The sequence below is a fragment of the Paramisgurnus dabryanus genome, chromosome 12, assembly GCF_030506205.2.
Source record: "Paramisgurnus dabryanus chromosome 12, PD_genome_1.1, whole genome shotgun sequence".
In the NCBI taxonomy this organism is placed as follows: Eukaryota; Metazoa; Chordata; class Actinopteri; order Cypriniformes; family Cobitidae; genus Paramisgurnus; species Paramisgurnus dabryanus.
The window spans coordinates 20,450,954-20,477,467 of record NC_133348.1 but is presented as its reverse complement, the minus strand read 5'-3'; the positions used below and the strand labels follow the sequence as shown (position 1 = coordinate 20,477,467).

Here is a 26,514-nt window from a genome sequence, read left to right as displayed (position 1 = left end):
CCTCTGTCATTCCAAGTGTGGAACGTGCAGTGTTAACCCAAAATGTCCAGCGAGTTAAAAATAACCTGAACAACCCCCCTAATCTGATCCAGCTGGGCCTGTACTACTATTACACAATTCTGTGTTTGAAATAAAACTCCAGAGATTAATGGGGATCAGGAGGTGCTTAACATTAAGCTTGACTATAAATATAAATATTTTAATACATGTACAAAATATTTGAATGAATCCGCAAAGCAATAAAAACATCTACATAACTTTATTTTCCTTATATACAATCCCCACTTATGCATGCTCTATTACAATTTCAAACTAAAAAACACCAATGGAACAAATATGAAATGGTTGTGTGGCCTTCATATTTCTGACAGGTGCTAACTTAGGTGAGCCACAGGTGTCACATTATTCTTTAAAGCCAAAGACTGATATCTCACACCTCAGAGCTGCTCCTCAATGGCACAGAGCCCCCAAAAGGTGTTTTTGGACCCATCTACATAAACCCTTAGCTGTTGCAAGGGATTATTACATGGCCAACTGCAGACCTCCATCCGCTATCAGAATCTGTCCTGTGATATACGGGGACTCCAGGAGGAAAAGGACAGATTGAGCCACGTCTGCTGGTTCCCCAAAGCGGCCCATCGGAATTCTCTTCACCACTTCTTCTTTTAGTAGCCCTGCTGTCATATCTGTCTGAATGAATCCTGAAAAGATGTCAAAGAATCAGATTGATTTTGATTTGAACTGAATATGGGCATTTAGCATGATGGTTAGCAAACAAAACAGATGTGGGGACACCAACCTGGAGCCACCAAGTTGACTCGTATGTTTCGTGCAGCGACTTCTTTGGCTAGAGAGCGTGTGAATCCCTCCAGTCCTGCTTTACTGGCGCTGTACACACACTGACCAGCGTTACCCTTCAAACCCACCACAGAGCCTGGAAAAAACACCAGTAATGTTCATATTATATATATATTTAAATTAACATCTTATTGAATAAAAATCAGTGACTAACCCCTCATTAGTAGTGTAAATCTGTAGTTGATTCAAATGTGTGTTTTATCTGATAAATACATTGTAATTTATAATTATAATGGAATCCGTGTATTACGTTATCATTATTTGACAAATTTAAATGCTACAATGGTGATATCTGGAGCTCTTGCACCATCTAGTGGTGATCAATTGAGTTCAAATGGAGTACAACTACAGTCCTCAAAGAGGTGTATACAGAAGATATGGGTCACCTATATTGACAATAGCTCCTCCATGGCTAAGCATGCTTCGTAGAGCGGCTCTGCATGTGAACATTGAGCCCAGCAGGTTAGTGTGCAGAACAGACACCATATCTTCAGATTTACTCCTTAATAGCAATGCATCTCTGGGACATACAAAACATTATTGCATTAAAACAAAGTTTGTAATTAACAATATAATATAATCTGTATTATTATAATCCACATTGACTAGTATGCAAAATTGAATAACTGTCAAACAAGACTATTCACACTATATTAAAAACTATAATAGACTCATAGCGTGTATAGCTTAGATTGGTGACATCTCTAACCTGTTGATGCCCGCTGCGTTAACCAGGTATCCCACTGTGCCGCAGGTCTTACTTAAAGTCTCAAATGTTTTCTGGACTTCCTCTTCTTTTGATACATCACAGCTCAGTCCTAAATGTCTATCTGCAATTAAATAAATGGGTGTTTCTTCAGTTAAGGGGTACTGAATGAACTTAACCACAACAGGTAAATCAAAATGATTCAAAGTGATTCAATGATTCACCTCCAGGTAGAGATTCAGCAGTAGCATGTGCTGTTTCCTGATTTCGGGATACCACCACAACCCTATGACCCCTCTGTGCCAACAGCTGACAAACCGCTCGTCCGATCCCCCGGGAACCACCGAATACTACGCACAGTCTGGACATTACAGACCTAAAGAGAAAACACCACATTTATTGCATATTATTTATTACAACATTTATTAAAACCATGGGGTCAACATGAAATTCAAAGCCATGGTCCAGTGCTGAATAATTAAAGGGTGACAACTTTTTACCAATGATCTTTGATTGACAGGTGATTGATTGGTTGATGTTTAGATTTCATTGGGTATGAGAAATTGGTTTTGGTAATAATATGGTATTCGTGGAGGGTCGTAAAGTTTGATTATTATGGAAACAATCAAACAAAATAACTTACAATTGATATGTATACAAAAAATGTCAAACTCACGTTACATCGATTGTATCACAGGCTGCTTGAGTTCTTTCTCATGTATATTTACTGCGTTTGTCGTCAAACGTGAGGTTGACAAGTAATGGGAGCCGCCATATTGACTGCACTGCACCCTCGAGTCAGTAGATGGAGCTAAACGCAGTGCCACATGAATAAATCCTTTGTCAAAGCTCTAAAATATGCTTATATGAAGATATGCTAAATATGTTATAAATGTTAGAAAAAATACTGCCCTGTACTAATAAATATACAGATCAACATAATAAAATTAAATGTACAATATTTCTAAAGGATCTGCTGGAAGGTTTATGAATCATATACCCTAGCTGCCTACATTGCTTTGAATTATAGTGTTTAGTAATTCACCCGTCACATTGTGGAAACATACATAAAATATTAAACCAGGTTATTAATTTCTCATTTAATAATGAATAGTACTCATTAATAGTACTCACTAATTAATAATAGTAATAATATTTTTTTATTAATTTATTAATCATACATTTTTGCAGTAAATGGTTTGCACAACACAAATGATGAAGATAAAATAAATATCAATAAATTTAAATCGTTTTCTAAACTCTTGTGTAAGGAAAATGCTTTGAGGATTACAAAAATACAGTGTACACTTGAATCCTTTTGACCGGTTTCAAAAGCTCTTCAGTTAAGGGCCATGAAAGCGGATATTGGATCCATGACCGTGTACCAACCGGTGACGGTTGCTAAGGGGAAATTTGTACCAAACATTGACAGACAAACTAATGGGTTGAGATTTGACTGAAATTTCTTTCAACCTATTACCGGAGAGTGAGACTGTAAGAGAACCAATCAAATCGCTTAGTTTGGCCTTCTTGTCCCACCTACCCGTTTGAGACGGCCCACAGGGAAAAAGATTCATGTGAGCTGGACTGATGCTGCAAATGCTCGCGTTTTATTCTGATTATAGAAGGTAAGAAATTATTTTGCTAGCCAAAGTGTATTTGTTTCGTGTTTTATATGACAAACCTTTGCATTTAAATGCCTGTTGATTACATTTTAATGGATGTCAACGAGACTGGTAAATTTCCTTTCGCGGTTTTATTTAGCACGCGTTTAGTACAGTATTTACATTAGTTTGGCTAGCGACTAGCTGCTCGGTTAAGGCCCGCTATATAATCCGCTTTATGCATTTAAAACTTTGTGTCTTTGTGAGGATCATAACAAATCGGGAAAAATCTTAACGTAGCGACCAAGGCTGTGGATTTTTTACTGTCTTAATGTCTTAAAACACAAGCAGTGCTTTATGTCATACTCTGTAATTTAAATTGACAACATGAAAATCTCAAACCTGATTTGTCTACCTAGCTTTACTATTGATAAAGATCAGCGCATACAGCTGTCTGCTTATCTAATTGTTTTCTATGTATAAGGTCAGATCTGTCTGTCTCTTCTTCTGCATCTCTTTTTAAAGGTTGTGACTAGCTGTTTCTGTCATGTCCTCTCACACTTTCTGGACTTTTGTTTGTCTTACTGTACTTGCTCTATCATCCAAGGCTGCATAGAATTTTATAATATTTTCATTTCTTGGGTTGATTTGGAAATGAACGTCTGCTTTTGCTGTCTGTAAGACAAGTGGTAGTTGCAGCGATTCCCAGAATTCAGTAGGATTTTGTTTTGGAAGTAAAATTAACCTTTCACTCATCAGAAGCGGCTCTGCATGGTTGCATGATGCCTGCTGGCACTGTGAATGATTGACAAGCTTTTGGAGACTAACATGAAACTTAATGAATGTGCCTTTTAAAATAAATATAGAAACATTAGATTTGTTCCATTAGTTTATTTGGTTGAGCATTAATTAAAAGCTGCACCAAGGTTTCCCAATGAACACACATACTGATAAATGTATAACTTGAATAGGCCATAAGATGCTTTGGATAAAACCAACTGCCAATAATGTAAATTTATATATCATTTTGGTTGCTACAGTTCTCCAATCAGAAGATGAATTGGGATGAATCTAACAGTATAATGTATCAAAGATGATAAACTTTATTTAGTTTATTAGGGTTCTTGTTAATACTGTAGTCTCATCATTTCTTTATAAGTACATAGTTTTTTATGATAATGCTTAAATTTTGTGTTTTGTCCTCAGCATGAGAAGTGTTCTCCACAGACATGGATAAATATGAAAGGTTGAAGAAGATTGGCGAGGGATCTTTTGGAAAAGCCATCCTGGTCAAGTCAAGGGCAGATGGCCGGCAATACGTTATCAAGGAGATTGGCATCTCCAGGGTAACCAGTGTCCTCTTTTAAAAGCATCTCAGGACTGTGTATTTTACATTTATATGCATTTATATTTATATTATATATGTTCTTTTTCAGATGTCAAACAAAGAAAGACAGGAATCACGTAAAGAGGTGGCAGTTCTGGCTAACATGAGCCATCCTAACATTGTCCAGTACAAGGAATCCTTTGAAGGTAACTTGATGTAATTTAAGACATCTGTTTTCAGCAAACTGCATTAAGTAATATTGAAATGTTACACTTCACTGCCCTGCTCTGCCATTATGTATGCCATGACTAATGTATGTCTAAGGTTGAGCGATGTTTAGTTGCCAAATGTTGATTAATATAAACATTTGTTCCGGCACAAACTCGACCTTATCAGTTAATGTCTGTAAAGATGGTCTCTGATTTATACCCATGGGGGATCTGCATGATCTGGCAAAGCCCTAACCTCTTGAATTCAATTTTAGAGAGGATGTCATACAGCTAATGATCATTTCTGTGAAGTCTTTTGCATCCAAATGGCAGGGTAGCTAGTGCATATCTAGCTTGTGTTTATCACTGCTATTAAAATAAACTGTAAAAGGAGTGCAATGTCTGCTCCAATATGCTCTGATTTTAATGTAAAACCTAAAAATTCAAATACTTTTTATTGATTTGAATTGATGACAGCATGTTAGGTTAAATGTCAAGGAGCCTTTGCTGTTCATTTGTCATTAATGAGATGTTGATTTGTTTCTGTAGAGAGTGGTTGTTTGTACATAGTAATGGATTACTGTGAGGGAGGGGACCTGTTTAAGAAGATCAATAACCAAAAAGGGACTCTCTTCTCTGAGGAACAGGTAAGAAAATTAGTACCATCACAAAACATTCAGTGTTTCCCATAGATCTGAAATTTACTTGTGGTGGTAGCTGGTGAAAAGGGCAATCATTATTATCCACCAACAAAAAATGGTATACTATACATGTGACAAAGAACTAATAATGTGTGACACAACACAATACTTTGATTTATTAAACATTAATATTAATTTCACATTATAGTTCATTAATCTAACCACCACAAACTTTCTTTGCCATAAACAAAGCTGACACTGTTTGTCAAAGCACCACGAAAACACTTGATGTTTTTGCACTGATATATGACGTAATTTGATGACCCCTTTTATCAAACTCAATATACAATACTATGAATAGCCTATTAATAGACAGTGCAGGTCTATAGATTATAAATGTGACTGATGTTATAATGGTAATAATTTATATTAGACACTTTTACCGCTTCTGCTTTCTATTTCTCTTTTGCCGATTAAAAAAAGCTTAATCCACTAATTATTTCAGATTTAAAAGTCTACTTGCTGTCCCGATGACAGGCTTTACATTACAGCTTTGCGTTTTTTATATCCTGAGTCAGCTAGAGCTTTGCTCGTTCAGCACTGCTTTTTGCTACAATCTCTGTGCAAACTGTTTAGATTTTAGTAAAGATATGGTCTATTACTAGTGAGATTATTAAAAAATGGGATAAAGAAAATGAAGCGGCGCGTGGTCTGAAACAGCACTCACGCTTTAGCGCGGTAGCGCTCGCGGCCGTTCTCCGATGGACTCGGGTTTTACACACAATATTAATCAGACTTGGGACCCGAAGTAATGAACTAGGACCGACCCGGACCCAACTGACCATTTAAAATATAACCCTGGAACCGTACGGGTCCCGCGTCCTCAGTGAAGAAAGACCTCTAATGGTAAAACTCTGCTCAAGTTCAGAAACATGAAAGGATACTATGTGACACTGAGCTTGCTTCGCGTCGCACCCAAATTCATTGAGAAACAGAGAGCACGTGAACGGACACTCAACGGGAGAGACACAACGTGCTTGCACGCAAAATGAAGCCAACTTGGATGCTATAAGCCCTGGCTGCTCCGTATGTGCTGCAGTTGATCCAGTTTGCCGCGCTGTATGTATGATGAGTTTATGACGCGTACATCATCTTCACGGTCACCCAACCCCCACCTTTCTCTTTCTCTCTCGCTTTCTCTCTCTCTCAACACCTCTCTCTCTCTCTCTCTCTCTCTCTCTCTCTCTCTCTCTCTTTCTCTCTCTCTTTCTCTCTCTCTCTCAACAAAACACAAGTCATCCAGTCGAGTTTAGAAAATACGGAAATTCGTAAAGTGATTTTTTTTTCCTGGGCGGGTCGCAATTTACCTGGGCGCAGCGCCCAAGTAGAGCCTATGTATGGGAAACACTGAATATTTAATGAGGAAAAATGACTGAGTGCACTTTTAAGCTCAGCATTTCAGCAAAAGGAATCACTGAACAACAAATTTCTATGTGTGACCCTGGACCACAAAGGGCCATAAGGGTCAATTTTCTGAAATTGTTATTTATACGTAATCTGAAAGTTGAATAAATAATCTTTCCATTGATTTATGGTTTGTTAGGATAGAAACAAAATATTTGGCCGAGGTACAACTGTTTGTAAATCTGGAATCTAAGGGTGCAAAAAATTAACTCTTTCCCCGCCATTGACGAGTTATCTTGTTAATTAAAGGTGGGGTGCATGATCTCTGAAAGCCAATGTTGACATTTGAAATCACCTAAACAAACATGCCCCTACCCCAAAACAATCTGGACCTTCTTTTGATAGACACGTCCCACACCTACACAACCCAGGCAACAATGTCGGTTAGTAGACACTAACCTTACTGCTGATTGGCTACAAGTGTGTTTTAGAAGTCGGCCCGACTCCCTTTTCCAAAGTGTTTTTCAATAATCATGGAACCCACCTTTATGAGAAAACATTTGCATAAAAAACATGCTCCTGATGAATTTTTATGTTAATCTGCAATACAACAGTATCCACTGGATGGGGCACTTACCCAATTATGCAAAATCTGGAGCCAAAATGTTATTTACTAATTTTAAACTCTGTAAGTTTTGATAATCTTCTGAATCTGATATATAACAAAAATCTTTCACAAAAATTCAATTATTTCAGCTTTTTGCTAAAAAATAGTATTTTTAAAGAAAAATACCTATATTTAACTCTTTCACCGCCAGCGTTTTTTAAAAATGTTGCCAGCCAGTATGTATGTTTATATATTTTTAGAAGAACATTTTCCTGGAAGGCATTTTGTGAAACTTTTGTAAAAATCACATCACAAAATGCAGGCAGGCAACTTAAAAAAAATGGCTGGCGGGGAATGAGTTAAAATACCATTTATGAATGAATATTAGTAGCTACTCAGAAAAACTGCCAAGGTGAAATAATGGGAAGAATGTTCTTTTGTTATCATACGACCTTTGATTACTGCATATTCAAGTTGCATCATCAAGTTACTATCTCTGTTTTGGTAGAATGTAGTCAATCCTATTCTTCTAGACTTAGAAAAATGTGTGATGTTGTTACCATTGTGAAGGTCTGTGAGCTTCGACCTTTGGAATGAACCAAACCAGTGATTAAAACCTAAATAAATACAATCCACAGAGAAGCTCAGATCGAGAGACAGTTGAGTGTTTCCTGATGAGACATCTCAATCTGGGTTCTCCCTGCAGAATATATGCTACCCCATTCGTGGTCTGAGTGTGTTTTATTTTTGTTAAGGTTCATAAGTATTTTAAATCTGACAGCCTTTTAAAGTTGTCAAAATGAGTCCTTAGCCACACATATTGCTAATGATAAATAACGTACATTTACATTAGGAAATTTAGAAAATATCTATTTGGAACATGACTTAATGTCCTCCTAATAATTTTTGGCATTAAAAATCGATAATTTTGACCACCGTATTTTTCGGTCTATAAGACACGTTTTTTTCATAACTTGGCTGGTGCTGCGTCTTACAATCAGGTGCGCCTTGTAAGTCAGTAATTAATTTTGACATTTATGAGGCAAGAGACAACATTACCGTCTTCAGCCGCGAGAGTCTGCCATATGCTGCTTCTGTAATTATGTAATGCAATGGATTCTGTAATGTGGAATGACGAATATCTGAACTTCATGCTAGTTGGCTTGTTCGGTTAACTTAGCCTATTCAACCTTCCAGTTAAGTTCTGTATGCTATGGTTTATCGTTTAAATAACTGATAATATTACTTTTAACGTACAGACATCTATTCAGCCTGCTGTTCTGTCCGCTATTGTTTAATTAAATAACTTGCCTTTCCAGATTAAATGTTTGTTCTTCGGCTTGGATTTTGTGAAATAATTTTCTAAATAAACGCGACTTATAGTCCACTGTGACTTATATATGTTATTTCGTCTTAATGACGCATTTTTGAATGATGCGGCTTATACTCCGGTCCGGTGCGACTTATAGTCCGGAAAGTACTGAAATACAATGTATTTGGCTATTGCTACAAATATGCCTGTGCGATTTAAGGTCCAGGGTCACATATAACAATATGAAAATGACATACCTGTATGGTATATTACACTTTTTATTCAGCATATAATTTTCAATAAGCTTATTGTAGATGAGAAACAGACACTCATTTGTGTAACAAAGGATCATCTCAAGATGTTTGAGATTGTGTATTGATGATCAATCTGTTGTTTCCTGGAAGATTCTTGACTGGTTTGTGCAAATCTGCTTGGCTCTTAAACATGTGCATGACCGCAAAATCCTACACAGGGACATTAAATCACAGGTATAGATCTCTCTCCCTTTCAAATGCTTGTACAGACACTACTTTTTTAATATAATCCACGGTATTCTGTTTAGATATGATAATAATGCATAGTTACTGCTTTTGTCTTCAAGAATATTTTTCTGACCAAAGATGGTACAGTACAGATGGGTGATTTTGGAATCGCTAGAGTTTTAAACAGGCAAGATTTTGTCTTATTACATCTCATTTCTAATTTCTGATTACGCAAACACCTTATTGAATGTGATTATAATTCCCCTCATAACGCTTTGGTTATATTTGCAGCACTGTAGAGTTGGCAAGGACCTGTATCGGCACACCATATTACCTGTCACCAGAGATATGTGAAAATAAACCATATAACAACAAAAGGTACTTATGGTTTTGACCCAGATGGGTGTTCCCAGCAGAGGAAATGCAGAAAACGTATAGTCATGTCCAGTTGCTGAATCATAGATGATTTATATAAAATATTTAGATATAGTTAGAAATTTTAGCAGTACTGTATCTCTGATACCAGCATTATTGCTGTATTAATCTTAAAGAGTCTATCCTGGCACTGCATGTAGTTTAATCTAAATATTCTAAATATAATCTAATAATCTTAATATTCTCAGTCACCACTGATGAACACAGGCCACTTAAATTCACATTTAAGTTTACATTTCAGAGACCATTTGTTCGAACACGAACATGTCCTGGAATTGTCTCTAAAAACACTCCCGGAATGTAGACCTAAGCCCCTTTCACACACAGATTACGGAAAATACATGAAAATACATCCGAGATTTGTCAAGTGATCATTTAATTTTGGTTTATTCACACTGCCAATGATTTTTTTGGAATCTGTGCGTGCATTCACACACAATCCCGTGGAGATCCCGTAAAGACACATGACACCTTTAAATTAAAACCAGCATCTGATGTTTGTTTATTATTTCCTTGATTTCTCTCTCGAGAAACCACGTGTGTGCATTTCTGTATATGATAAGATCATTAAGATGTGCGTGACTATTCTGTTATGCTTATGAATGATATTAGCTTCAGCATGGATAGTGAGAAGTAGAGGTCTTCTCGGTACCCGACCCAAAATGACCCGAATCACTTTATACCCGAACCCGATGTGCATAAATTATAAAAAATGAAAAAAGACCCGACCCGAGACGAACCCGAGAAAATTAGAACCGAGTCCGACCCGAACTAGTGGCATTTTTTTTTTACTCGACTGGACCCGAATGTTAACGGCACTGACGTGTTTGCATTCTGCAGACCCACACGCAGCTGTCATACAGAAAGAAACTCCGCTGTCCTCGCAACCAATTTGGCTAGCTCCTCAATTTGTTTTGCCTTGATATTTGACGACACCAAAGTTACCGCAAAAATTTACATTAAAAAAAACGAAAATTAACCTACCGCCAGCCACACAATGTCGCAAGCACTCTTGGCAAACAGATGAGGGGTTTGAAAAAGACATTGATGCACACACGCGAGAGAGTTCGGGTCTTCTCGGGTCCGTTCAGCAAAAACACATTCATTTTAAATTACCCGAGACACCGATACCGCTATTATTATACCCGACCCGTGTCCGAGGCGCATGTGAATCTTTTAGACCCAAACCCGATCGGGTCTCGGGTCGGACCTCGGGTTTTCGGATCTAGGTGGGCCCGTGAAGACCTCTAGTGAGAAGCTCCCTGATCTCTGCTTCATTCCAGTTTGCATACATTCAATTTTTATGTTAATCTGCATTTAAACCCCCGTCAAAGAGCTGAACGATAACTTATTGTTGCGACAACATATGTATCCTCACTATGACACGCCTTTTACTTTGTTTTTGCGTTATGTTCACACAGAATGCATTCTGTAAATGTTACGGCAATGTTACTAGGTACCCTTTACAGGAGCGATCCAAGAAACAATTATGGGATGTGTCATGGTGTGTCATGATGCAACGTGTAAGAGTGGTCTCTTCGCACTGATTGGTTGGAACATATGGCCATGCTCCTCCCAAACTTAGTTAATTAATCTTATTTTAATGGAACTGTACACAATGCAATAATTTATTATCAAAGTGTAAACTGAAATGTGCGCTGTGAACCACAACATGTGCATGGTTTCTTGAGAGAGAAATCCCAGATAATAAGCTAACTTGGAAAAATTCCACCATGTGCATCATTACAATTGCATTAGACATCACGTTAGGTGTCATGTGTCTTTACGGTATGTGTGAACAGATTTCAGTAAATGAACTAAAACAAAATGATCCCTGGACAAATTCCAGACACACTATCTGTAACTTGTGTGTAAAAGCTATTACATTTATGCACTGGGCTGACACTTTCATCCAAAGTGACTGTGCTTTCAAGGTATACATTCTATAAGTATTTAAGTGCCGTTTAATTTAATATTTATAGCATCTTACTTGGCAGTGGTGGCCAGTGACTTCTCTTCTGAGGGGCGCAAATTCAAAATATGTGTTTGTTGCGTCATGTGAACGATGTGAACCATCATTTCAAGCGTCTCTTTTATCATAAACCCATTTGAAGTGTCTGCAGCAGACAAGATATGTTTTTTTCCCTCGAAAAAAAAGTCACCGGCTGCCACTGTTACTTGGCATAGTTTTATGCAAAATGAAAATTTATTTGAAGTTCAAAGACCACTTTAAAAGTTTTTTGTGTCTTAAGTATTTGCATGTGTACATGTGAGTACTGCACATGTTTTACCCCTATATTTATCCATTTGTCCTACTTTCTCCTTGTCGTTTTTGTCTCTGTCTGTCTCTCGTTCATCCTGTCGGGTCTCACCCTAGTGATATTTGGGCCCTGGGATGTGTCCTATATGAAATGTGCACGCTTAAGCATGCAGTAAGTACCTTGTGTTCTCTGTACTTCTTACCTAAGAGTGCAATTGAGCTTTGAAGTGTATGAGCAGCTTCTTGCATACGAGTGCCTTTTCTATGCGAATGATCAAAAAGAATCAGCTCTTTAATGTCTTGTTTATTTCTATGTGAATGTAGATCTCATCTTTTTCTCTCTTTCTTCACATCTTTCTTTATTTAATGAAATGTTGGAGGAGACACATATTTTATACTCCATTACATTATAGACACTATAAAGAATTCCTACTTTAGATTAATTTTTTAAATTCTCTTTGATAGGCCTTTGTGATTTATCTGTTATGGGAATATATTTGTGTTAATATTTTTGTTTGATGTCTTTCTCGCAGTTTGAGGCGGGAAACATGAAGAACCTGGTGCTAAAAATCATTCGTGGTTCATACCCGCCTGTTTCAATGCATTATTCCCAAGATCTGCGCTTTCTCCTAACCCAGCTTTTTAAACGCAACCCAAGGGAAAGACCCTCAGTCTCTGCCATTCTGGACAAGCCTTTTCTTGCACGCAGGATTCACAAGTTTCTCACTCCTCAGGTGCGATTCATTTATTACAGTCGGTTTGTACTGTACATTATGACTCAGATGAATTATATAACACTTGCATCTAATTTCAGACCCATACCACTCAAGACACTCAAGTTTGTTATTGTTCCCTTGTGTGTTATAGCTTATTGCTCAGGAATTCAGCCACTCACCTCAACTTAATCATCCTAAACCTAGTGTCACCCAGGGAGCACCAGGTAAACACATTTTCTTGCTTTGTTATGCTTTAATTTTACCGTCTTTTCAGCAAAAAACAAAGCACTTAAGTTGCAATATAGTTAAATGGCTCTCTCGCTCACCTTTAAAATAAATATTAAAGTTTTCTTATTCCCCATTCCCACATTATTCTTAAACAATCTCGCGGCCCAACAGGGGGCCATGGCCCCCAATTCTAGACCCACTGTGCTATACTGTTTATTGATAATGGTTCTGTTTCGACTTGTTTCAACTTCATCTAGTAGCAGATTTAACTGGACAAAAAATCACATTCACAAACCGCTTTGCCATGTAGCTGCATGCAATTTTGTACTTTAGCTTTTTTATTAACCTGTAATCTTACCATAAATCACAGTGGCGGCCAGTGACTTCTTTTTTTGAGGGTGCACGATGTGAAGTTCATCACAACATGAATGTAGCCCGTCATGTGTGTGGTTCGTAATTTCAAAATATCTGTTTTGCTCGTCGAGTGACCCTGTGTGTTTCACGTGTCTTCTCAAAATAAGTGCCTGCTGCAGACGCGTCTAAAGGGTTTATGATAAAAGAGACACTCGCATTTACCAGATACTCGCATAATCTCATGCATAATCAGAGTTTACTGTTAAGGGAGTGTCTTGGGTGTATTTTGTGAATGTGAGCGTCTCTTTTATCATAAACAGTTTTGATGCTTGTGCAGCAGGCACTTATTTCAACAAAACACGTGATGCACATGGTTCACATGATGCAACGAACACATATTTTGAAAAAGAGAAACGCGCATGACACTCCAAACACTTATTTTGAATTTGTGCCTCTAAGAAGAGCAGTTACGAGCCGCCACTGGTAAATCGGCAATTCAAAGTAAAGTTCCTGTAAAGTCAATTTTGAAAATTGTTTCTAAACACTTAATAAATGTTAGAAATGTATTAGTGAAACACGTCACAAAGACTGTAAACTATAGTACTGAATTGCAGAGTTTCCATTTCTGAGTTTAGGATTTTTAGGCGGGTCTAAAACAGTGGCTTAATGACGCACATGAGCTACTGCGCATGAGCATTCATTCAGATAGTAGGTTGATTTGAAAGTTGAGAGAGACGGTAGATTTCCCACTCACAGTTTGAGAGCAAAGAAACATATCTAAATACTTGCTGTTTTTTTCATCGTTCAAATTGGGTGCAAATACCAAATTTTTCTGTGGTGTGACATACTCAAAACACATTTAATATCTTGACTTTATAGGGACTTTAAAAATGAACGACTTCTGATTAATTTGGTGCTGCAGATCAGTTTACGTTTTTACATCCCTTTACTCTTCACTCCGCAGCCAAACGTCCCGCCCCTGGCCCCGCCCCCATCTCTCCAGCTCAGAAAATCACCAAACCAGCTGCCAAATATGGAGTGCCTTTAGCAGTACGGAGACCATCTGAAGCTCTCAGGAAAGTCCCGGACCTGGCAAAGAAACCAATTAAACTCAAGCAGGTGAGATGCCTGAGCCTTATGGCAAAGAGCAAGCACCAAGAATTCCATCGGCTAATCCATCCTCATGTTTTCTACCAATATGGCCACAAAATACGTAGTTATTGGGGTTATTGATGGTTAGGTTTTTATGCATGGGCAACAATATTGTGTTTGTTTGTCATATGGATATTGGTTGTTTTCCGGCTCTGCTACCTTACATATGAGAGCGAGAGACCTCTGATCCTCGCTCCTGGTGTCATGTTGTTGTCCAGGCTGCCCCTCATGTTCCAGTTCATAGAAGAGTGAGTCGAATGGAGGAGGAGAGAAGGAAGCATGAGGTATTTCAGACAGTGCCCCCTATCTACAGCTTCCTGTTCTAACACCCAGCCCTCCTCCTTTTAACACATTCACCCCTGCACCAATCCACTCTGTACTCTGTAATCAGTTTATTTTTGGCCCTATCTTTTGTATCCCAACATCCTGAGAGACCCTGAGTGTCGCTAATAAAACCCATTTAGAACAGGTTTTTGAGAGATGATGTGGTGATATAGACATGGACAGATATTTACCCTAATCCAATAAAAAGGTTAGGTAATTCTTTAGTAGATTATAGTAAAATTGATTTCCTTTCCTTTTTTTGTTTCTCCTTGGTGACTATCAGATGATGGTAGTCTACATTTCTGATCCTCTTTCTTCTTTTTTTTTTAACTTTCACCATCTCAGTGTTCATAACACCTGCTGTACAGTACCTTCTGAATGGATCTGTTTAAGCAACTGTTATTTGCTGCTTTTTTATATTTATGTATTGAGGAATTTTAAAGAATATACAGTGGCTCTAAAAATCTGGAAGTCGCACATACCAATTATACAACATAATATTTTATCAAGCCAAATGGCATCTATTTAATGTTCATATACACTTTTCAAATGAAATGTCTCAAAAAATAAATTTCATTGGGTATCGAATTATAAAGCAATGCATCCATCCATCCATTTTCCACTTTTCTTTTGCTTGGTTGTGGGAATGCTGAACCCATCTCAGCATCTCTGATGTATTGTTACTGTATTTAAAGCAATGAAAACTGCATTTATTTTAATCCATACACCTTTTGGTGCCACTGTATATGGACATCAAAATGTGTTTGAAACAGACAAATCCGTTTATCACTGTTGTGTTCGTTTAAAACAAATTGTGCATCCGTTGGTTTAGGGAATGCTGCTTATTTTTTGCCTAAAAACTATCACATATTCTTTTACAGGAGGGAGTTAGGAAAAAACGGATGGAGATGATGGAGAGAGAGAGGAAACAAAGAGAACAGGTGAGCTCTTGTTTCTGTACAGCAGTTGATATAAAGTTCAGTGTAAGGCCTTAATGCTTTCATGAAAGCGATATATGCTATTTGAGTGATATGTCTCTTGGGTAAAAGCCACTTTAAAGCCTCTTTATTAAGGCAGTGAGCATCAGTAATTGTTTTTCTCTTTCTGTAGATGTTGTTATTAAAGGCTGCTCAGATGAAGAGATATGAGAAGGAAAAGGTGAAGTGATGGATGCCCATCTGTAAATAATTGTTTACAATAATTTTATTGAGCGTGTAACAAACATTGACATTTTTAATTTTAGCTGAACCGATTCAACCGTGCTCGGGAACAGGGTTGGAAACTTGTCCTCAGTTCTAGTGGAGGCAGCAGTCCAGAGCGAAAGGTACAATGCTCTCTAGGTCAGCTGATAAAATTATTATTTTTTTTATTATTTATCAAGTTTCTTTCACTTTTATCACTTTTATAGTTTCATGTTGGTGGTGGTGGTGGTGGCGGCGGTGGGGGCGGCGGCATTGGAGCACCTCATTGTCCTGGAATTGTCCCCTCTCCTCTGCCTGGCCCCGCCCATGCCGCACCCCATCTTCCTGGTCCCTTCCCCGCTCCCAGCAGAGCTCATGTAGACCACTCAGCGGATGACCAACCATTAAGACCAACACACAAAGATGGTGCCAGTGAAGGCGGCAAGTGTTCAGGGGACATTGGCAGGTCAGATGAGAAATGAAAGAAAAAAATTATTTTTCAAATTACTAGGCATGTTCGACCTAATGAGGTGATGCACAGACCAACCACATGAAAAGTACCTTGCAATTCTGCTGTGCCGCATAAAGTCGAACACACCTACTATGTTTCAAGTATCTTGGTATTTGTGTCTTTTACTAAACCCACCGATTATTTATTAATGATTATTATAATTGTTTAAAACCAGTGGTTGCATAACAAATAATTATTATCCATCACACAAACATGAGACCTTTAAGTTTTACAAAGCACTGTGTTGTGATTTCTTGCTTTCTTATCTTTATATTCTGCTCTCACAATCTGAATGACTTTAGACACTGTGGTCCTGCAATAAGGGCACACAATTTATTTGGACTTTTCTCCCAAGTCTTTTGGGTCTATTTTGTGTTTATGATTAAAAAAAAATATTCATTATTTTAACATTTGGTAAATTATAATTTTAACCTCTGTATAATGTTACTGTGGTTAAAGGATTCCTGCAGACTCTGAGAAACTGAACGGTCATGTCTGCATTCCCGATAAGGGTGTTATGAAGAGAGAACCACGGAAAGCAAGTCTCCAAAATGAGCAGATTTTAAAGAACAACTTTAGGTCAGTTGACTGTGTTTCATCAGCATGTGAATGTGTTTAAATGTGCTTAGGTGTTTATAATTGTCCTTTAAATGGAGTTATGTGATCACTCCTTGCATCATCACTTTAGGTTACGTGGTCAGTTAGCAGCGGAAAGGGGTAACCAGGTGGAAGAGTTTTTACAGCGGAAAAGAGAAGCCATGCTGAATAAAGTCAGAGCAGAGGGACAGTTGGTATGATTTTTTTTACTTCTACCTCTTCTGATTAAAGAAGTGCTCAAAGTTTAATACAGGTCTCTGTTAACAATATTTAAAGGAACACTCCGCTTTTTTGGAAAATCATTTACCAGTTCAATATTTGATTTTTACCGTTTTGGAATCCATTCAGCCAATCTTGGGGTCTGGCAGTACCACATTGCTTAGCACAATCCATTGAATCCTTACTAGACCTTTAGCATCGCACCCAAAAAAAACCCTAAAGAGTTTCAATATTTTTCCTATATAAAACTTGACTCTTCTGTAGTTACATTGTGTACTAAGACAGGCAGAAAATAAAAATTTTCTAGCCAGATATGGCTAGGACTATACTCTCATTCTGGCATAATAATCAACGACTCTGCTGCCGTAACATGGTTGCAGCGCCTGAAATAGTCCCCTTGGTAACTTTCCATAGCTGGGGACTATTTTCAGCACTGAGTAATATCATTGCGCCTCCTGCAGCCATGTTACGGCAGCAAAGTCCTTGATTATTATGCCAGAATGAGAGTATAGTTCCTAGCCATATCTGCCTAGAAAATTGCAATTCTTAATTTTCTGTCAGCTTTAACACACAGTGTAACTACAGAAGAGTCAAGTTTTAAATAAAAAAAATATCAAAACTCTTTGGTTATTTTTTAGTGCAATGCTAATGGTCTAATCAAATTCAATGGATTATGCTAAGCTATGCTAAAATTGGTTGCAAAAGACGTGAAGATCGGCTGAATGGATTTCAAAATGGTAAAAATCAAATGTTTAACTCTAGGGGAGCTGGAAAATGAGCATATTTTAAAAAAAAGTGGAGTGTCGCTTTAAAAAAAACAATTACTGTTATAGTAAGATGCTTACAAAGGAAATACATCGGACCATGCAATAAACATTGAAATATACACTTTTATGCATTTACACACATTTCAACAGCATAGCCATAAGCTTTTATCAGCCAGGGGGTGTTTGGATTTTGGAGTCATTGATCAATATTTTAATATTTATTAACGTGGCTTTTGTAATATTGGTTGAACCAATGGGTGAATAGGGGGCCCGGCAAAACCTGGCCGTCATCTCCCGATGCAGGAGACCCCAAGTCAACAAAGAGGAGGAGGTATGAGTCCAGTCTGGAACTGAACTTTATTGCTCCATCCACTTTGTCGACCCTCAAACCCCCAGTTCTTTATTTTTCTCTCCCTGCACAATTTATGTTTGTGTATGCAAGTGTTCAATACATCATTTCAGTTCACCCAACACCATGTTTCTGCCAAAATGACCCTTGATTTTTATGTGTATTTTTGTAAATGTTTGCCTGCTTTAACACAATTTGTTTTAAATCCTACATTTTCTAATTAATTACTTAAAGACGTGAATTTAATCACAGACTTAATTCCGGATTCCTGTTGAAGAACGTCTAATTCCTCCGCTTATTAATGAATCTGCTGTAACTGCTCACCTCTTGGTTTTGCAGCCAGAATGCCTTGTTTCTTTTTATATCAGTTCACCAGTTCATGTTTTGTTTGTGTCTTGGCCATATTCTTCTGTCTGCATATTTGTTAGAAGGATGCAAAGGGAAAAACAGATGTCATGTGATGTGTGTATTTCTCAGGAGTACTTGATGAGGCTACGGCAGATCAGACTGCAAAACTTTAATGAACGTCAGCAGATCAAAGCTCGCCTCAGAGGAGAAAAGGTACGTATGAAACTCTCACATTCATGCCCTCAGTTGAAATGGCTTTCAAATGTTGGTTTTAAAATGACAAAGTTGTCAGCAGTTTTAGTATACAGGTGTCTAATATTTATTACACAGATTGTATTAAAGGAATAGTTCAAACAACAATAACATTTCTTTCATCATTTACTCATGTTGTTTCTAATCATATTATTTTATTTGTAAACAAAAAATGATGTTTATAAGCATTTCTTTTATTTTTGTACATTATCTTAAAGTATGACAGTGATGGATCAGACAGTCAGGAATCATGTGAAGAGGCAGTCCTCAGGAGAAAAAAGATTGAGGCTTTAAAGGTGATTCATTTTTTCTTCTGATATTCACGATACTGGCATTATGTTGTATCTTTATGTATAGCTTTGATAATAAGCAGTCAAACATATGGATGCTTTGTGTTTGTGTCTGTTGCTTTAGGCCCAATCAAAAGCTCGTGCCGCCATACTCAAAGAACAGCTTGAAAAGAAAAGGAGAGAAGCATACGAGAGAGAGAAGAAAGCATGGGAGGATCATGTATATCATTCTCCTTCCTTAGTCTTGCCTCAGTCATCATATGTGATGTTTACTACCTTATTGGTTATTATTTCTCACCTATGCTCTTGTCCAGCTTGTAGCACGAGGAGTAAAGGTTCCTGCTGCAGCTCCACCTTCTTCAGCCACTCCCAATCAGCAGCCTGACCCCACCCCCCAGGAGGAGGTCGCCAAAGCCACGCCCTCTTCTAGACCCACCACTCCAGCCATTTCCATGACTGCTGCTTTGAAGGACGTGGGCGCGGTTAGTCGCCCGTCTTACTAAAGAAGCTTTTCACTCTACTACAAAATATATTTGCAGCCATTTTTTTTTCTAATTATTCCTTTAAATTATTTGCAGTAATACCATTATACATTATCTGTATCAATAATAATAATTTTTCTTTTATCTTTAAATGGTAGTGGCACCACTATTTTATTTAACATATTTAATTTTTTCTAGATTTCATCTGTGCAGAGTTCACCTATAAAAGAGGACTCTCTCAAAGCAGAAACATCAGGTGTACAGGTGAGAGTTGCATATTTAGATGCAATGTAGAAGGATGTTTGTATTAAATAGTTCTCAATAAAAATATGTTTTTATTTTTAAAGAGTGAAAAGAAGGAGATTCTTCGCAGGCTGAATCAGAAGGTCCAGACTCCTGAGGAAGATACTAAGAAACATTCCACACTTTGTAGCAATGAACCATGTCCCACTCCTCAACCAATCCAATATCCAGTCACAGACGAAAGGCCACCCACAGGTGGTGATAGGAAGAAATGGGAGGCTGTCGCTCCACCCCTGCTCTCTGTAGCAGAACAGACTCTGGAGGAAACCTGTGCAACTCTGGCAGGTACCAACACAACACTTGGATCAATTTGTTTTCTTAGATTTGGTTCTTATGTAGTCCCTCGGTTATTAAAGATCATTTTTGGGAAGGCACAAAAATTGGCAGGCACTCGAAGCCACTGTTGCCTCACAGCAAGAAGGTACCCTGTTTGAGCTCTGGCTAGGTCAGATGGCCTTTCTGTGTGAAGTTTGCATGTTCTCCCCGTGTCAGCATAGGTTTATTTCGGGTACTCTTTGGGTATTCCTCCCACAGGCCAAAACATGCAGTTTATGTGAATGATATTTTGTGCCTCCTCTATCATGTGAATTGATCAATTTGTCTGGACTGAATTGTGTGTAAATTAACCAGTTCTTGCCATTAATATAGCCATAGATTCTGGAATGGCATTACGAATGCATACATAAATAAAAGAAGGTTCATTTGAGGCACTCGGTTGCAAAAGCAGCTAAATGCCACCTCCATCAAAAAAATCGGCATGTATTTTACGTTAATCAAAACTTTTGCTTCAAATCCTCTTAATCCCAGCCTCAGATCATTCAGAACTACCGGTTTATTGGCAGAATTCATTAAATGTCTAATAAAAAAGCTAATTTACAAGAAAACATGTCAGATACACTTAAAGGGTTTGCATCTCAACTCTTCATTTCCTACAAATTGTGTTGTCTTGTATCTCAGTGTCTCAGGCAGCATCTCCAGTGACAAGTGCTCCCTCTGGTGGAGACCGGAAGAAATGGCAGAATGATGGTGCACCTCTGCTGTCTGTGGCTCAGCAGACACTAGAAGAAACCAGCCTTAATACAGCAGGTCAACTAACAGGTGCACTTTCTTATTACCCTATTTTTTAGTTCATGAGTTTTTGGGATCAGGTGGGTCATGCATTCGGCTGTTATATGACACAAAAACAGAAACGGCACAGTTCAATAAATGACTTGCAGTGACAGTTTTGGAAGTGCAATAAAACTTTAACCCAACAAAATGGGAGTCGTGGCCTGGTGGTTAGAGAGTCGTGCTTGTAACCCGGGTTAAGTCTCATGGTCTTGGAGTGTGTTGCCCTTGAGCAAGGCACCTTAACCCCAATTGCTTCCCGGGCGCTGAAGTGATAGCTGCGTATGTGTTGACTTGCAGTGTTTGTTTTCACAACTCACTGGGATGGGTTAAATGCATAGGACACATTTGAATGTGGGTTCCATACTTGACAAACGTCCCGCACTTAAAATATTAAATTCATATAGTACTGTATTTTCCAGACTATAAGTTGTATTTTTTCATAGTTTGGGGTGTATAGGTTTCCTATATTCTCGTTTAGAAATAATTTGGTTGGTCTTGAGAGACAGACAGAGAGAGAGAGAGACAGAGAGACAGAGAGAGAGCGAGAATTTTCTTGTTTCTTTGTTTTTATATTTTTGGCATCCCAAACTAGATCCTGCTGGTATAAATTTTGCATTGATGTGTTGTGGTTTGTATCCATGGAGGGTGTGTTTATGCATTGGGACTCCAGACCATTCTGTAGCAACCATCTTGACAACAAACTCAAACACAGCTGTAGCGAACACGTTACTCACTAGCCTACTATTAAAAACTTCCTAGCTTTGAAATGTTTTTGTGTGCCTGTAGCATACAATATGTGTCTTTTTTGCATTAACAAATATTTATTTTAACCCACAGTAGGTGAAGTCATTTGCATGGGCGAATTAAAGGAGGAGGGGCTAAGGAAGGCTTGGGGGCGGAGCCCGGACTCTGAGGTTTTGAAGGTGTTGGATAAAGCAGAACTCCAGTCCCTTACCCAGCAACTAGATCACACCAGCATCTGTGACAACACACTTAATGGTAAGTCATTGATCAGAGTGTTTTTCATTTATGTAATCTGTCAAGTGACCATTTTACTGACTGTGTGATCATGTTTTTATGTCTGTCTCGAACAGATTACAGCCTTAATCCCATTGAAGAATCTTCAGATGCCACACCAGCCAATCAAGTGCCTCTTACTCAGGCATGCCAGCCTGCTATTGACCATTCCAAACAGGATGTGACATGTCAGGAAACAGTGCCAATCACAACAGAGGTTAAAAGTCAGGAAGTAATCTTACCAAAACCAGATGAGATACAAAACATTGAGTCTGGAGAAAGTGAGACAGAGGGTGAGAGTACTGTGCTGAATATGAATGTGTAATATTACTACACTTTCTTAGATTGGGACTTTTTTGCAGTGTTTGCGGTTTAAATGTTTCAAGCATAACCATCTTTTCTCTCCCCATCCAGTGGTTGATGATATGGAGTCAGTAGTTCTGGAGGAAGCCTCTCCGCAAACCTTAAATCCCCCAGCAGAAGTCATGCAGGCATGGACCAATGACATTCCAGCATCTGAGTAAGTACAGAAGAGTACCAAATATTTCCATGTATGCCCATATGACCTATTAAATCCAAAAACCTTTTAGCAAACCTGTCTAAATTTGTCGAAGATCCATAAACTTTTGTTGCAATCACTCTTTTAAAATCATTTCAATGTCATGTTTATATTAGGCCAGCAGAGGGCAGACTAATTCAAGCTGAAAGCACAGAAATACCTCGAAGGGAGGAGAAGCAGCCTGAACCAGCAGGTAGTCTCAAGTGTACTGTTAAGAACTCTTATCTCCCTCACACACAAACGTGTCATTATGCACCACATCAAAGAGCTTCAGGCTTTCCCTTTACACTTCATTTGACTGTCGAGCTTTGCTAAGCCCCAGAAGCTTCCAGAACACCATTCTAAATTATACTTCATTGTCAAAGAGACTAACTAAAGGAAATCATTGTGTTGACATCTTCCTTTCTCTCTCTGTAGCTGATGAGGCTCTGTTTGTGAAGCTAAGCAGCAGTCCAGCTCACAGACGCACGGTAGCATTGGCACTCCTGTCTGCCCAATCCTCGGCAGAAGACTCGTCGTCTGTTACCTCACGCTCTCGCTCGGTCTCTCCACAACAGTCCCACCGGCATGAGGATGCACTTCTCATTGGCCTTTCCACAGGCCTCTTCGACACAAATAACCCAAAGGTGAGCATCAATGTGGAAACCCCACTGGACTGCAGACCTAGGATGTAAATTCTTTGTAAGTGTATTTCTTATCGTGTTTAGGGCCATCAAAGGAGCAAAATGCTTTTGGGAAACAGAATTGTGTAATTGCAACATTTACCATCAAATGCTTATTTGGCTGTACTAACCTTGGGCTGTAAATCCTTTGGTTTACGTATGTGCATATGAGTAAAACTACTACAAAAGCATCAGGCTAGTATGAGAGGCAGAGTTCTGCATCATTAATTTTACAGTGGTATAAGAAATTATGATCCGCACTTACAAAAACATGCTTCTTGAGGTATAAAATAAACATTTGCCTAAATAGTAGAGACCAATGATTAAGAAATCGAGAAAATCAGGGGCCCAGGTACCGAACCCTGAGGTACCCCTTTAGTAGGTCAGCATAAGACACCTCTCCCATCCATCCAAGATATTTTAATTTAGATAGGACCTAAACCAGCTGAATGTAGCTCCTCCAATGCTCAGGGTGAAGAAACTAAACAGGTTTAATGTTGAAAGAAGGAATGGTTGGATATATGAAGTTGAAAATTCTCTCAACAGTTGCAGATCCTCAGGGTGTGATGGCAAGGTGGTCTCTGTTGAATGCCTGGTTTTGAGGTCTAACTGATTACTGTCAGAGAGGCTGTTTTGTTGAGAGGAATGAAGAAACCTTACAAGAAACAACCCTCTCAAGAGTTTTATCCCTGAACAGGAGAGATTCTTCATTGTGCACCAGCTAGTGAGGTGGTTGAATGTTGCTGTTTTTAATATGAGACTTTTCCACTGTGTTTGGAAAAGTGCTGTTGCGGAACGATGTGTTGTTGATGATGTGTTTGAGAAGTGTAAGAGAGTGGAAATAGTTTTGTAGGAGTAGGAGAGAAGGGAGAAAGTTTTAGTGCATCTGGTTATTTATAATTTTGTGCTGTTGAAAATTGACTACTTTAGGATCTAACTCTGAAAAAAGCCATCACCATATATATCACAAGATGAGTATAAGGAAACCTTTTATATATGTGCGTGTTTGTGTGTGTATATATTTATGTTTAATAATGGTTATATTTTAAAAATAAAATTGGGAATTGGTCATTGCTAATTGCAAACTTGCAAACAACATTTATACTGAAACACAGAATCCAAAGCCCAGTTTAGCAACAAATTGTTTCCTTGTCTTATCTCAAATTTGCTAAATTTGTAAGGATCTTTATTATACGGTACCTATTATGCCCATTTCTACAAGATGTAATATTAGTCTCAAGTGTGCCCAGAATGTGTGTCTGAACCTTTAACCCTTTCCCCGCCATTGACGAGTTATCTTGTCAATTAAGAGAAAACATTTACATGAAAAAAACGTGTTTCTGATTAGTTTTTATGATTATCTTGAATACCGCGATTATCCACTTCCACTAGATGGCGGAGTTACCCAATTTATAAAAAAAACTGAAGCAAATCTTTTTTTACACTCTGTGTATGTTTTGATAATCGTTCTGAATCTGATCTCTAACAAAATTATTTCACAAAAATGCAACTATTTCAGCTTTTTGCAAAAAAAATCAAAATTTTTGAAGAAAAATACCCATTTAAGAGTTTATAAGCAGAGAAAAAATATAGATAGGATGAAAAACATTTTTTTTTTCATTTTGTTTGTTTGCTTGATTGTTTATTGTTTATTTAAAAGCAGATTTTATTTTTTTTATTTCATTTGATATATTTGTATATTTATATATTTTTAGAAGAACATTTTCCTGGAAGTCATTTTGTTAAACTTAAAAATGCTGATGGGCAACTTTTCAAAAAATCTGTCGGGGAATGAGTTAAAGCTCACGTAACACGCTGTTTCTGCATTTCTGATGTTAATCTGGAGTACCTATAGAGTAGTATTACATCCTTTATATCTCCGAAGAGTCTTTAGTTTAATCAGATTTATAAAAGAAAGATTAGCTTTACCGAATCTTTTTCCGATAACGTACGAAAAAATGAAGAAGGAGGAGTTACTACCGTGGGAGGAGCGAGTGCGAGTCATGCAACACTTTATACAACACTGTTTAACTTGTGATTCACTACATGTTCGGGTCATTTATATAATATGCACGCGACTATTTCCAACATAAGACAGAAGTCTTACTTACCGCGTGCAACTCGTCATGACCCGATTGGGAAAATCCACCGCATCAAACACAGACGCAAAACTCCGCTGCTACCCCAGATAATAAACTATATCCATTGTTTCAATAAGGCTGGATTTCTTCTCCTTACATCCAAAAACACACTTCATCTTTCGTGCCATTGTTGAGTTTTGAAATTAAACAAAGCTGAGTGGCATGATAAGATGTTTGCAAGCTCTACCGTCTCCCGCTGATTGACGAGTGGGCGGGGTTTTCCGGGGGAAGTGCCCATATAAAGAAGTGATACGTATAGAAAACCCCTGAAACGTCAGTTGGACCTGTAATCAAAAAAACTTTCCAAAACTTGTACGAACCCTGGCGAAGTGCATTTGGCACAGAAATACTCTGTAACACGCCCAACTGCTTTTTTGACACTTTGCCTATGTTTAGCATGAGGAAACAACTTAATAACTGTGTTAATAAGTCAGAATGCTTGAAATACCATTGAACCACCCCTTTAAGTGCACTGCTCCTCAGTCCCTTACCAAAAGAGACAATAAGTGCTTTCAATTAAAATAGATCTGATTCCTGTAAATACAGTCTGAGATATGGCGGACAACGTACAACTCGCTGAGGGCAAAAACTGTGGTAATGCAGGACTGTCATTCAGTGGGCGGGTTTTATCAGTGTGACATCACATTAACAAGAGAATCAAAATGGCTAATCTAATAAGACTGCTTTGGTTTAATGGGCATTAAAAAAAGACTGGGTGAATTTTTTGTCTTTGTATGGTGATTATATTCACACTGGCAACGCACATTAAACTGCAAACACCTTATAAAACTGGATGTTGCATAATAGGTGCCCTTTAAACACTATGCAAGTAGTTTACTCCTTTAGTTTACAATCCTTGATAAAACTGGATTGCAAAAACTAAGGTATGTGCATTATGCGGCAAAAATAACTCACGGCTGCACTCCTGCAACTCAGCACAGCGCTGCTTACGCAGGCAGTGTGAATCTTTTAACATGGGTGCAAAAATAAATAAGTACTACTTATGCACTGTGTGAAACAGGCCTTAGATGCATTATTTTACCATATGAGTGTGCAGCCAGGTAATGTACAGAGGACTGTGAAACAAGGGCTGCGTGTTTAATAAAA

At 38.1% G+C, this 26,514-nt stretch overlaps 2 protein-coding genes across 6 annotated transcripts in view; one reads left to right on the top strand and one right to left on the bottom strand.

Moving 5' to 3' along the window:
- Positions 1-242: 242 nt before the first annotated feature.
- Positions 243-2,375, bottom strand: cbr4 (carbonyl reductase 4). Of its 3 annotated transcripts, XM_065257108.1 has the most exons (7): positions 2,241-2,375; positions 1,789-1,940; positions 1,568-1,688; positions 1,245-1,378; positions 800-934; positions 506-701; positions 243-318 (listed from the first exon to the last, which is right to left on the bottom strand). In XM_065257108.1, the coding sequence occupies exons 2-6, from the start codon at positions 1,931-1,933 to the stop codon at positions 523-525; spliced, it is 714 nt and encodes a 237-aa protein (XP_065113180.1). In that variant the 5' UTR covers positions 1,934-1,940; positions 2,241-2,375; the 3' UTR covers positions 243-318; positions 506-522. The 3 variants fall into 3 exon arrangements, with proteins under 3 accessions (XP_065113180.1, XP_065113179.1, XP_065113181.1); XM_065257107.1 differs by having other exon boundaries at positions 243-701; XM_065257109.1 differs by having other exon boundaries at positions 243-701; positions 2,293-2,358.
- A 731-nt stretch (positions 2,376-3,106) lies between these two features.
- The window catches only part of nek1 (NIMA-related kinase 1), a 33,339-nt gene continuing 9,931 nt past the window's right edge, over positions 3,107-26,514 (top strand). The window contains exons 1-31 of one of the 3 annotated variants that reach the window (XM_065257096.1): positions 3,107-3,192; positions 4,375-4,514; positions 4,605-4,701; positions 5,254-5,351; positions 9,073-9,156; positions 9,270-9,337; positions 9,442-9,528; positions 11,963-12,017; positions 12,379-12,579; positions 12,713-12,785; positions 14,108-14,262; positions 14,514-14,579; positions 15,501-15,560; positions 15,730-15,777; positions 15,863-15,943; positions 16,028-16,266; positions 16,771-16,890; positions 17,000-17,102; positions 18,160-18,225; positions 18,721-18,804; positions 19,062-19,139; positions 19,258-19,353; positions 19,448-19,615; positions 19,814-19,879; positions 19,963-20,203; positions 20,876-21,016; positions 21,866-22,027; positions 22,123-22,338; positions 22,460-22,565; positions 22,721-22,797; positions 23,022-23,230. In XM_065257096.1, coding sequence (XP_065113168.1) covers positions 4,398-4,514; positions 4,605-4,701; positions 5,254-5,351; positions 9,073-9,156; positions 9,270-9,337; positions 9,442-9,528; positions 11,963-12,017; positions 12,379-12,579; positions 12,713-12,785; positions 14,108-14,262; positions 14,514-14,579; positions 15,501-15,560; positions 15,730-15,777; positions 15,863-15,943; positions 16,028-16,266; positions 16,771-16,890; positions 17,000-17,102; positions 18,160-18,225; positions 18,721-18,804; positions 19,062-19,139; positions 19,258-19,353; positions 19,448-19,615; positions 19,814-19,879; positions 19,963-20,203; positions 20,876-21,016; positions 21,866-22,027; positions 22,123-22,338; positions 22,460-22,565; positions 22,721-22,797; positions 23,022-23,230 — 3,462 coding nt within the window. In that variant the 5' untranslated portion in view covers positions 3,107-3,192; positions 4,375-4,397. The remainder of the gene's footprint in view (positions 3,193-4,374; positions 4,515-4,604; positions 4,702-5,253; positions 5,352-9,072; positions 9,157-9,269; positions 9,338-9,441; positions 9,529-11,962; positions 12,018-12,378; positions 12,580-12,712; positions 12,786-14,107; positions 14,263-14,513; positions 14,580-15,500; positions 15,561-15,729; positions 15,778-15,862; positions 15,944-16,027; positions 16,267-16,770; positions 16,891-16,999; positions 17,103-18,159; positions 18,226-18,720; positions 18,805-19,061; positions 19,140-19,257; positions 19,354-19,447; positions 19,616-19,813; positions 19,880-19,962; positions 20,204-20,875; positions 21,017-21,865; positions 22,028-22,122; positions 22,339-22,459; positions 22,566-22,720; positions 22,798-23,021; positions 23,231-26,514) is intronic. The other 2 variants (XM_065257098.1, XM_065257097.1) reach the window with 2 other exon arrangements.